Source organism: Rhagoletis pomonella, unplaced genomic scaffold, assembly GCF_013731165.1.
Source record: "Rhagoletis pomonella isolate Grant_MI unplaced genomic scaffold, Rhpom_1.0 Rhpom_scaffold_00002, whole genome shotgun sequence".
Classification (NCBI taxonomy): Eukaryota; Metazoa; Arthropoda; class Insecta; order Diptera; family Tephritidae; genus Rhagoletis; species Rhagoletis pomonella.
This window is the reverse complement of record NW_023458556.1, coordinates 74957180-74969942: the sequence shown is the minus strand read 5'-3', so window position 1 is coordinate 74969942 and position 12763 is coordinate 74957180. Positions and strand designations below refer to the sequence as shown.

The window sequence follows — 12763 nt, the reverse complement described above, 5'->3', positions numbered from 1 at the left end:
TTTTTTAAACGATTTTCAAGTGCATTAATTTTCTTACAAAGTTCTTCATTGAGTACAATTAATTTTTTATTGAATTCCACAATTCTGTTATAATCATCTCTTTTATTCGAGTGTATTGAATCACCGTCAGCCAATTCTTGGCTCTCACGACGTCGTTTCTTACGATTTTTTTTATTTTTCGTCTTAGATGTGCTTGCATTATCTACGGAATTTTGAGACTTTTGCCCATTCACTTCCGCATCACTTCCTCCTCCAAGAGGAGTAAAAATATTAGTAGCGTCCATATCGCAAAATGTTCACAGCACAACACACAATGCACTGATTAGTTTTTAAATATTTGTATTTTGTATTTTGTATTCACAAACACAATATGTACAATAAGTGTCAAAATATATTATCCACTTTCCGCCTTAGCTGCGACCAGTAATTTTAATTTTTGGCTACTTTCCACCTTTGCCGCGACCAGTCATTTTTTTTATATGTATATGTATATTTATTCACTAGTAGAGAACACAAACACTGCACTTCACCGAAATCGGTAACACAATTCATTCAATGTTGATGATTGATTGATTAAATAATACCTTAGCGTCAGTGTAGAAATAATAATATACACAAAAAACGTTTCTCCCGTTCATTGCGAAAGTAGTATAATAGGGTTGAGATATCACATACCGTCTTCAAAAGAGACACAACACAAAATTTGTAGTTTTTGAATTTATGCGCTAAAAATGTACACTGAGCTTTTCTTTACCTTTCAGCAAAAGCCGGAGAAAATTTTTGTTATAATTTGTTAAAAAAACCTAAGGCAAAGTCTCCCTTGCCGATATGATTATCATGTGCTAAGAAATAGTTTTTCGCATTTTCTGACAAACGAATAATTTTGAGTTGTGCCCCTTTTGAAGACGGTGCGCGAATACTTTCGTGTCGAAATAAGATAGAGATATATTTTGTACTCTATTTGTGTATCTCGGTTGTTCATTCTTCAACATAGGTTCTTGTATAAATACAGGCACTTTTTAGTTCAGGCATTAATTGTGTTACCGATTTCGGTGAAGTGCTGTGTTTGTGTTCTCTACTAGTGAATAAATATACATATACATATAAAAAAAAATGACTGGTCGCGGCAAAGGTGGTAAAGGTTTGGGAAAAGGTGGTGCCAAGCGTCATCGTAAAGTTTTGCGTGATAACATCCAGGGTATTACCAAGCCAGCTATTAGACGTTTGGCTCGTCGTGGCGGTGTGAAACGTATATCTGGTTTGATATATGAAGAAACACGTGGAGTTTTGAAGGTATTTTTGGAGAATGTTATCCGTGATGCAGTCACTTATACTGAACATGCCAAAAGAAAGACAGTTACAGCGATGGATGTTGTATATGCTCTGAAGAGACAAGGCCGCACTCTGTATGGTTTCGGCGGTTAAATAAATTTTGCGGACGGTAGAAAGATAATAAAACAAAAAACGGTCCTTTTCAGGACCACAGAATTTTTAACAAAGAATAAAATATTTTTGACCAATTAAATACACATACTATTTTGTAATTTTACAAATAAATAATAAATAAATGTGCATATTTATTCCATACAGCGTGTTTGCTATGTATACGTACACACGTATGCGTTTGTGTTGTTACGAATTATTCCTGCTAGCAACGGCTCACCACCTCACCGCTTTAATATCTGTATGGACATGCAAATGCATGCATACGTACATATATGCATGTATGTACATCCCCATGCATAAATATGGATATTATAAATAGATGGTAGTTGTTGTTGCTTTCACATACTTTAGCCATTTATTCAATATTCATTCACATATGTATAAGACTTTAGGAAAACAAAATTTGCCAACGACCATACCACGCTGAATACATCGGTTCTCGTCCGTTCACCGAAATTAAGTAGCGTCGGGCGCGGTTAGTACTCAGATTGAGGCCTTCAAATTTTTTTTTTTGTAACATTTTATTTTATACTTTTTTCTTTTTATTTTATTTTAGATTATTTTATTTTTTAATATTTTCAATTTCTGATTGAGAACATATCGCTCATTTACAAATGCTGAGTTAAGTACGCAGAAATTACCGCCACCTCTTTTCGTTTTTTTTAGGAAAATTTAATGCCTAATTTTACAGAACATTTAAAGTATAAGCCACTATTTTTTTTTTAATTTTCAATAGCTAATATAGCTTTTACAGAACATTTTTTATAAAATCATTTTGTCGTATGTTACATTTTCCCATTAAACGATAGCGAGCTGTATCACATACGCAAATCATACACGCAGCAAGTAAGCAAAAGGTAGAAATTGTTGAAAAAATAGATTTTAATACACGTCAGAAATAAGTGAATGAATAAAAATCAAAAAATAATTCAACAATTTGTGCCATAACACATACGACTATCTATTGTGTAGGATTGGTGTGATTTTATCGTATGTTTCATACAATTTGTCATACAAGACAATATTTTGAAAAGTAATAAAATTCATCAAACTGAACGAAAATTTATCGTATGTAAAATTTTTCGTCACATGCAACAAAATGTTGACCGAGCAAACTTGAAAATACGACCAATTTTTACTGAATATCTTAGAGAATAATTGAGATATATTTAGGAAAAATTATAACACCAATCGAAAAATATTAGTTTATAATATAAAACTGCGTTTTGAATGAACAATCCGTTAAAATGGCGCTTACGACAAACTTTTACCCAGGTAACGATGTGTATTTATCTAATGAAGAGAGCATTCTTAATTATAAACTTGATAAAAAATCTTTTTATATTATTTTATATTAATTTATAATCGCTTAAATTCATTTCAATAAGTACCATATAAAATGATAATGCTCGATCTTGACTAATATGTTGACTTTATTAATGCAGTGAATTGAAGCCACATAGAATTGTACCTGTGATATCATTGAGATATATGAAAAATTATTTCAGACATAATATTTGATTAAATATTTCATATAAAACGTTTAATGGTTAGATAATTTGATATATTTCCAGTTTCTAATAAAATTAGTCGCCTCATTTTTAAGACTTTACAAAAAACTTACTTTAATTGGCGAAATTGTGATTTTTCGATTACAAAGTTTGGATTAAAATACCCGCTACAACAAAGATATTCATTCATAAATTCGTTACATGATTTTTAATTAATTTAATTCATCTCAAAATTTCTCATACACAAATGCCAAATAGTACTGAATCCTACAAATTTTCAACTCATCTCTTCGCTTCGCTTCTCACAATTTTTATGGACTAACACTTGGTAAACTGCAAAATACCTATGGAGCGGTGTAGGGTTGTTCGACTTTACTAGAAAGTCGACTTTCGACTTTTCGATCGACTCTGTTGAGTCGACTTTAAAAGTCGACTGATCGACCACGAAAACTCGACTTTTTTCGACTTTTTAATAAAAAAAACATATATTTGTTATAAATATAAGGGTCAAAATACGCCGAAAGTATCATGATTTACAAGTGGTATTTAAAATAATCTGTAATATAGTGAAATTCAATGCCGGGTAAAAGAAAACCAGACACCAAAACACTTTTAAAAATTTTGAAAACTGTGCGTGTTATACAGCAAGGGAAATGTTGGCTAGTGTGCGTTTTTTATGAAATTGAAATATGTTATATAAAAATTTAAGCGATTTTAGATAGGTGAGCAATAAATAAAAATTGTTAAGTTTTCACCAAAATTAAAAAAAAAAATCCTTGTTATTTTACCTGTAATTTAAATACAAATCTAGTTGTCTAGCTAAGAATCAGCCGTAAATTACGGTAGTGTGAAAATGCTTTTATTCAAATATACACTTTAAAATATAAATTTAAAATTTTAAAGTGAAACTAATTGAACCATTTTGCATCCAAACTACGCATAAACACGAGTTGGTCTAAGTGCTTTCCGGAAATCCGATTTCTTAGCTTCATTGCTATAAGCCCTGTATGGGAGAAATGCCTTTCCGATGGAACAGAGGTGGCGAGTATTGGCAGAAATTTAAGTGCAACTTTATAAACATGGGGATATTCTCCCTTTAAAGTAGCCCAGGCTGCTAGTGGATTGGGATTATCCACACGACTAATAATCGGCCTATTTAAATATTGCCGCATCTCAACTAGAATTCCACCAGCTACATCTTGATCGGTGTTTAAAATTTTGTCCCTTACGGATTGGTCAAATTCGAACCAAAGACTGTCTGTAGAGCTCGCAACGTTTTCCGAATTTGTTACTCGGTGAATATTGTCAATCAAAATTCTAGAATCAGCTGCAAAGAAATCGCACACCATTGAACCTGAAATCAGATATTTTTATAAATATATACATACTTGCTATCAAAAATAAGTTTAGAGCAGATAGGGACAAACTGCTGCACTCATTGTAAAATCTGCAGACAATTCAATCACCCACTACTACACAGCAAAATGCAACAACAACAGTTAAGGCAAACGCATATACATCAAGTGGAGGGCAACCGCCAATATCGTTAAAATGTTTTAACTGTAACGAATACGGACATGTCGCCGTTAAATGTCCGCAACCACAAAAGAAGCAACGCTGCACTAAATGCACAAAAGTGGGCCATGACGCAAAGGATTGTCGCGTGAATATGAAGCTAAATGTAGCAGAAATCGGGGAGTCTATATCAACTTCACAAGTTCCACCTATAATTCAACACGTTACTATTGAGGGTAAATTGTACGACGCCTTGGTCGACACAGGCAGCGACCATTCATTAATAAGCGAAGCTGTAATACCAACTACGATTCAATGCGCTCCGGCATACAAACGTTTTAAAGGGTTTGGCGGATCGATTGTCGAGTCAACGCGAAGGGCCGAAGTGAAGTTGCAGATAAACAACGAATATGTCAACGCAAACTTATATGTAGTTCCAGACCACGCACTTGGTTATGACTTATTGTTAGGGCGAGATGTAAAGTGTGGCCAAAATAAACGTTTGGTCATCGACAATGGATCGCTACAATTACAAGTTAAGTCGGACACGTTTAAAATCAACGATCAGCTCAACGATGCCCAACGAACTGATATACAAACGCTTTTAGACGAATACCAAAATTGTTTTGCTGAAGATGTGTCAACGCTGGGTAGATGTAATACTACCACGATGGAAATTAAAGTTACAATACCGGGGCCAATAGTCGGAAAACGCTATCAGGTTCCACTATCACAACAAAGAGAGCTAACGGGAATTCTAAACAATTTATTGGCAAATGAAATAATACGTCCTAGTTATTCACCTCACGCGGCATCGGCACTTTTGGTACGCAAAGCTAATGGTGAAAATCGAATGTGCATCGACTACAGGGCATTGAACGCGGTTACTGTACGGAAGAATTTCCCAATGCCAGTTGTAGAAGAGCAACTCTTTAAACTAGCTGGTGGCAAGTTTTTCACCACACTCGACATGACATCGGGCTACTACCAGATTCCAATGAAAGAAAGTAGCAAGGAATACACTGCATTCCTCACGCACGATGGACTGTTCGAATACAATGTCATGCCGTTTGGTCTGGTCAATGCACCAGTGTTTTTCCAGGAAATGATAGCAAAGGTAACATCAAGATTATGCCATCGAGACCAAGTCATCAGCTATGTAGATGAAATGATCATAGCAACGCCAACTGTGAGTGATGGCAAGATTGTTCTACAAGAAGTCTTAGAGGTTATTCGTCAATGTGGTTTCACGCTTAGACCGTCTAAATGCAATTTTCTCTGGGGAAACGTAAAATTTCTAGGACACAACGTATGTGACAGTGGCATAAGTCCGGGGGATGGAAAGATTAAATGCATTCGCGAATTTCCCAAACCATCGAATGTGGCTGAGGTACGTCAATTTCTGGGACTGACCGGGTTCTTTAGAAAGATTGTGGAAAAGCATAGTACGTTTGCCGCACCACTCACCAAGCTTTTGAAGAAGAATGCAACGTTTATTTGGTCAGAAGAACAAGAATGCGCGTTCGAACAGTTGAAGAAAGCAATTACGTCTAAGCCAGTACTAGTCCTGTATGATCCAACTAAAGCACACGAAGTCCATACGGATGCCAGTCACATAGGGTTGTCAGGTATATTGCTGCAGGAAGAAGCAGACGGACTAAAGCCAGTTTCGTTCTATAGCCGTCAATGTAATGATGCAGAGTCACGCTATGCTAGTCACGAACTCGAGGTGCTAGCTATAGTGGAAACGCTTGACAGATTTCAGATGTATTTGTTAGGCACGAGATTCACTGTCGTTACGGACTGTAACGCGATTGTTACGACGAAAGCAATATCAAAATTACCACCGAGAATAGCTAGATGGTGGTTACGCTTAAAAGAATACGAATTTGAATGTAAGAACCGTCAAGGCTCGAAGATGCAGCATGCCGATTGTTTAAGCCGTTCCCCGAGTCTACCACCAAGCGAACCGGAAACCGCAGCTGACCGAATTCTGGCTATATCTAATAACAACAGCGACGACTGGATTTACTCAATGCAGATGCAGGACGAACATTTGAAAACGATTACGTCAGCGCTAAAGACCAACGATGGAAGAGCGACTCAGTTCAAAGGTTATTTCATCATTCACAACAGCCGATTATATCGAATGGTTCAAGGTGAGCGACGACTTGTTATCCCTCAAGAAGTTAGATGGCGCGTGACCAAGTCTTGTCATGATGACGCAGGTCACTTTGGCCTCGAAAAAACGCTACAACGTCTACAAAAGTACTTTTGGTTCAGGCAAATGAGACGACATATGAAGTCGTATATTGCAGCTTGCCCCGAGTGCTGCTTGAATAAGATAAAAAGGGGTAAGTTGGAAAGCCAGATGCATCTCACCGAAGTTCTACCGATTCCATTTCGAGCAATATACATGGATCATCTCGGACCATTTACGAAGAGCAAGCGAGGAAATCAACATATAATCGTTTTGGTTTGTGGTTTCACCAAGTATACCATATTGAAAGCGGTACGTAACACCAAAACGACGCCAGTGCTACTGATGCTACAAGAAGTTATGTAAATTTTCGGTCAGCCTTTACGAATAACTACTGACCGCGGGACTGCCTTCACGTCAAAGGAATTCGAAACCTTTATGTCTCGTTTCGAGATTCAGCACGTGAAAACGGCGGTGCGAACACCGCGCGCAAACGGCCAAGCCAAACGCGACAACCGTACTATATTGTCAGCTATTCGGTACTCAACGAACGACGCCAAGGAATGGGACACAACTCTTTCTAACATTCAGTGGTGCATGAATTCGCAAAACAACAGCACCACGAAGATCAGCCCCAACGAACTTGTGTTTAATTTCGATGTACGATGCGTTAGCGAGAATCGATTAGTCCAAGCAATAAAGGACGAAATAACAACGCCAGAAGACATAGACAACCAGGAAAATCAACGAAAAGCCTTAGAGAATATCGACACCGAGAGACAAAAATGGAAGCTGAGGTAAGATCGAGCTCATCAGCGCCCAACCCTATACAACGAAGGTCAACTTGTAGTTATTGATTACATCCCAAGCGCATCGGGTAACACTCACAAGCTCGACCCGACATACAGGGGACCTTATCTCGTCACTAAACAGTTAGCCCATGACCGATATGTTGTGGAAGACTTACCAGATGCACCCCGTACGCAACGTCATTATTGCAACATAGTCTCCAGCGACCATATGAAGCCATGGTGCCTTTTAAGTCCAGATCTCGAATATGACGAAGATAATTCAAGAGTCGTTTCAGATGAGGAAACGTCCTAGCGGACGAAATGTCAGGAAAGGCCGAGCTGTCAAAGACAGGGCAGTTGCGTGTTAACAGCGAAAGAGTTCGGACGTGCAAGCACACGACGGTCGACCTGTTCAGTTCTATTTCTAATTAATGTGAATTTGCATTTAATATCTATACTATAATTTAATAAATAATCATTGTAAAAATACATGATAACTCGCATCCTTACGCCTTTATAACACGTTTTTCAAAAATCCGTGACTTGACGAAATTTTATATGGTCCACTCCATATGGCCGCACTCAGTAGTAAATTAAACCGATATCTTTTAACAAAAAACCTTAAAGATTTTGAAGTTAAAAGATTTTTCGAAAACGCTAAATGTGTTTTCGAAGTAAAATTAATAATAATAATAGATTGGCGCTTACACATATGTTAGTGTTATTTTAAATAAAAAATTAGAAAATTACAATTCCTTTAAAATACCCTTTCTTTAAAATAAAATAATTGTTAAATATAAATAGTACTTACTGATGTATGTTACTGCTCTTGATACAGCCACCATGTCGGAGAATACCCCCTTTTTAAATCTCGGATCAAGTAGAGTTGAAGCTGCGTACACTCTCATAAGCTCAATACTCGAAAATTTAGCTTCAATTAAAGATACCAATTTTTGTTTAAAATTAAACCCCTCTCCAGTTGCCGTCACGGTTCCATTAATTTTCTGAAAACAAAGTTTATATATAGCACATTATATTTTATACTGTTATCTATTTTTTATTATATTGTCATTCAAATTTTAATTATTTGTAGGTACTTACGGTTTTAATTGCATTGATTAGGGGAATACATTTACTCAACGTCACGATTTTTTCAGATGAAATTTCCAATGTAGCCTGCCAAAGTGTTTTTAACAGGTCTCTTACTTCTTGCATAATTTCTAGTTCATCAGCAGTGAGCAAACTTGGAGGTTTATTTTTTGCGTTTCTATCTCGCTGAAGCTTCATTAAAACGACGGCTACAAACTCTGATAATAAAATAAACCTTTCCAACATTTCATAGCACGAATTCCACCTTGTCCTAACTTCTTGAATTAATTTTAGCGTCGTTTTGTTTGATGTTTCCCTTTCCATTTGCAGCTTTTCTAGTTCGGCGGCGATTTCGCTTTTTCTAAAAAATGTTACAATCCTCTTCACCCGTAAAATTAGCTGTTTTATACGATTGTTGGTCGTTTGTGCTATTAAATCGTTTAATTATTGATCACTATTTTCATCTCCTTAGTCCACCTCGTTGTCGGGAACTTCACTGTAATCTTCTTCCTCTGAGGGTAACTTACGATTATGAAGGGCAATACAAGCTTGACCAATATTGTTAATCTTATGAGCAAGGCAGCTGATATGCTTCAATGTACCAAACTCCTCTTTAGCAGCTCCAGTTATATTAGAACCACCGTCGGTTACAATAGCCACAACTGAGTCGTAATTAATTCTCCAGTCTTCGCAGACTTCTTTAAAAGCGCACCGAAGGTTAGCTATAGTTTTCCTATTTGTAAGAAGCTTCGCACAAATTTCAATTGATTGCACCTCTGTACCTATAAAACATTTGGAGGTAGTAGCATTAAAAAATTGGTATTTCTTGAAGAATAATTAAGATGGTGCTAGAATACTGTATTTAAAAAAATGCCTTACCAACTAAAAAATGAGTTGTTACTCAGAAATATGACCTCATCGTGCTCGCATGGGTCCAAATATCTGCAGTTTAACAAATTGACGGAGATTGGGACAATAATACAGAAAACCGTTCGCGGAGCTCGTGATATTTACATTCCAGTCTTTTTGTTAGAGTCGACTCAGAAGGAATTCGATACAGCGGTTGCAATTTTTTAACAAAGTTTTGAAAACCAGTACGTTCAGGAGTGCGCAATGGCATATCATCCATAGCGATCATAAATAACAATGCGTTAGTCACGCCAATATCTCGATGTCCACCAGCTAAAGAATTGTATTATTATTATTGTTATTTACAAAAATTTTCTTGGTACCCGTACCTGAGAATGGAAACACATTGTTTACACACTTATCTATAGGTCCAGGAGAAGTGATCGGTAAAGATGTAGAAGGAGAAGCAGTTCCACGTGACTCTTGATTTGCATCTGATTGCACTTCATAAGTGTCTACCATAGCCATCGTAACCTACAAATATCTTAAATTTATTTAAAAAATATAATTATTGGTAACGTACACAAACTCATGAAGAACAACTTTCTTGTATGAAATTATTAAAAAAACAGCTATATCTTACCTCATTATTAACTGAAGTTTGTGGAGACAAAGGATTAACAGTACTACTTTCATCCGCAGAAGAACGCCCCATTCTTTTTAAATTCGTAGGCATTTGTTTTCTTATATTAATTTTATGCACTGCTCTTAAATGATTTGACAATGTTGTAGTACTGTTATTGAAATTTAGTTCTCTACCACACTTTTCACATTTCACTTTGGTTTTATTGGCAATTTTTTTAAAATAAGACCAAACTGCACTCGGCGCCATTGTTAGAAGAAAATTTATTTAGGAGACGTTAGAGCAAATAAATTTCAAAAAAAGGCGAGAGTCGACAGTGGAAAGTCGTCTTCAATCGACTTCCATAAACTGAAACTCGATCACTAAAAGTCGACTTTTAGGAGTAAAAAGTCGATTTTGGTCGAAAGTCGAACTCGACTTTGGCTTCCCTAGAGCGGTGCTACCTTAAACCACAATATTTCCTTTCTTTCAACAATTTATCTATTTTGATTTTTTTCATTCTATTACAAATATGCATACACCATCAATAAATACAATACGTACAGTACGTATTTGATTTTTCTTTTCCACTCTTTAAGTCTTGTCCAGCGTTGCCACAGGCAAATTTTTGTTCCTACCATAACCAACCAAAACCTACCAACAACTTTTTTGAGTTTTAATATTTTTTTTTGCAATGTCAAATTTATGAAAACACAGCTAACATAACACTTAGTAAAACTAAAACACAGCTGGTAACATAAAAACAAATTAGCTGCGTATAACGATTCATTTTACTGTACAGACTTGCCCAAATTTATATCTCTTTACACATACATACATATCATCACTAGATACGAATAAAGACGCGAGCTCAAAAGCTGACAGCGAAAAAAGATTCGTAAAAAATGTCGGCGAAGAAAGACTCTTAACATAGGTGACGGCAAGAAAGCCGCGTTAACCTTTTTGGCGGCGAAGAAAGACGCATAAACTTACGTTCGCGGTCAACTACGTTTGCGAGTGTAACAGTATACGAATTCCCAAAGAGTTTTTGATGTTGAATCCATGTTCACGCGTCTTTTTTCTCAATTTTTTTTCACGTGTCCTTTTTCGTCGTCAAAACACCCGAGTGTCTTTATTCGTGTCTACTGACGATATTATTATTATTATTACGTCGGCGATACCCGACCCGACTCCAACCTTAGGCTATTTAAATAGCTCAGCACATTGGATGAAGCCTTGTTCCAAACTTTAGATGGAGAAGAGAATAGCTCTCCAAGGTGTATCAATCTACGGTTCATACCACTTAATTCAAACAGTACGTTAAGTTGCAGGGTGCTGTCTGATTGCCAGTAAGAGTTATAAGTTCAAGGTGTCTTTCGGAGTTCCTCCTGGAAAGAGTTATGAATCTCTTTGATTTTCTTTTTCCCTTTGAATTCCGCAGGTCAGCAGCAATTTGAGATTATTCTCTATCATTTGGATGTAACGCAGAATGGCTCGGGACCATGCAAACGCATTTCGGCTCCACGCTATGCGAGATAGTCAGCCCTTTCGTTAACTTCAAACCCTTCATGTCCCTGAACCCTCCACAGCGTTACGCTATTGTGGGCTCCCAGGTGGTTCAAGAGGTCACACGCCTTGATGCCGTTTTAAAAGACTCTAAGGCCTTTAAAGCTGCCTGAATATCCGACATAATATTTATTCTGGCCTCATTTGCCTTTTACGATGACAATCGCGAACATAGACTTCGATTGCGAAGACCTCCGCCTGGAATATGGTTGGGTACGAGCCGCCGTTATACGAACGCACCGGTGAAATATTCGTGAAAAAAAGGTTGCTAAAATGTTTGGACTATTACTCATTGACCTACCAAATGGAAAAAAACCTACCAGTTTTGGTAGGAAAAGCCTATGTGTGGCAACACTGGTCTTGTCTGTAAAAACTTTAGCAATATGTATTTCAAAATAATTTCATGAAATATAGTTAAATGCTATAATATACAGTATATTTTGCTTAGCTGCCCATCCTTATTTGCACGAAAAACTTGTGCACTTAAGCGAATTTTCTTTACTACTTCAATGAGGAAGGTATCCGAATCCCTATAAAACCAAATAATGGAGGAGCACTTACCACGTAGAAATTACTGCAAGCGAAATTTTTACCGAATGGTATCTATTTATCTATAATAACTACTTAAATTGATAGCCATTTTCTCTGTTCTGCGAGATGAGCAAAATAATTAAAAACTTTTAAAATTAGGTAATTGTAGGGCCAGTGCAGGTAAATGTAATAATTTCATTGATAATTGATAATAGTTGCACAATTTTTAAGGCAGGTTATATTGTCCAGGTATGTTGAATGCATCTATCGGAGCAGTTTCCTTATAAATGTTAAAAACAATGCCACTGATTCGCATTTTAGGGTAGGTATCTTAAATGTGCACTTAAGCATAAAGGTAGCAAAGCAAAATATTCTATATTCACTACGGGCGAATGAAAAAATTGCGGGCGAAACTCCCGACAAGGCTGAATGAAAATATCTGACGCGTACATTTCTTTTGCGAATAAGGTTCGATTGCTTCGAAGATAGTTTGAATTTTTCGACATTTTACTTTCAGTGTTAGTAAACCATTCGCCGATCAAATTATGAAACATTGCCTCACACAACCGCAATTTACAAAGATTGGCGATTGCCATTACACTCAGAAAAAGGTTTAGTTATAATTACCAAGATTTGGTTATAG

The 12763-nt window shown here is 36.5% G+C and overlaps 1 protein-coding gene across 1 annotated transcript; it reads left to right on the top strand.

The window, feature by feature from the left end:
* The first annotated feature begins 1049 nt into the window (after positions 1–1049).
* Positions 1050–1440, top strand: LOC118734067 (histone H4). The gene has a single exon (XM_036463760.1). It carries the CDS (start codon positions 1114–1116, stop codon positions 1423–1425), a length of 312 nt encoding a protein of 103 aa, XP_036319653.1. The 5' UTR covers positions 1050–1113; the 3' UTR covers positions 1426–1440.
* Positions 1441–12763: the final 11323 nt, after the last annotated feature.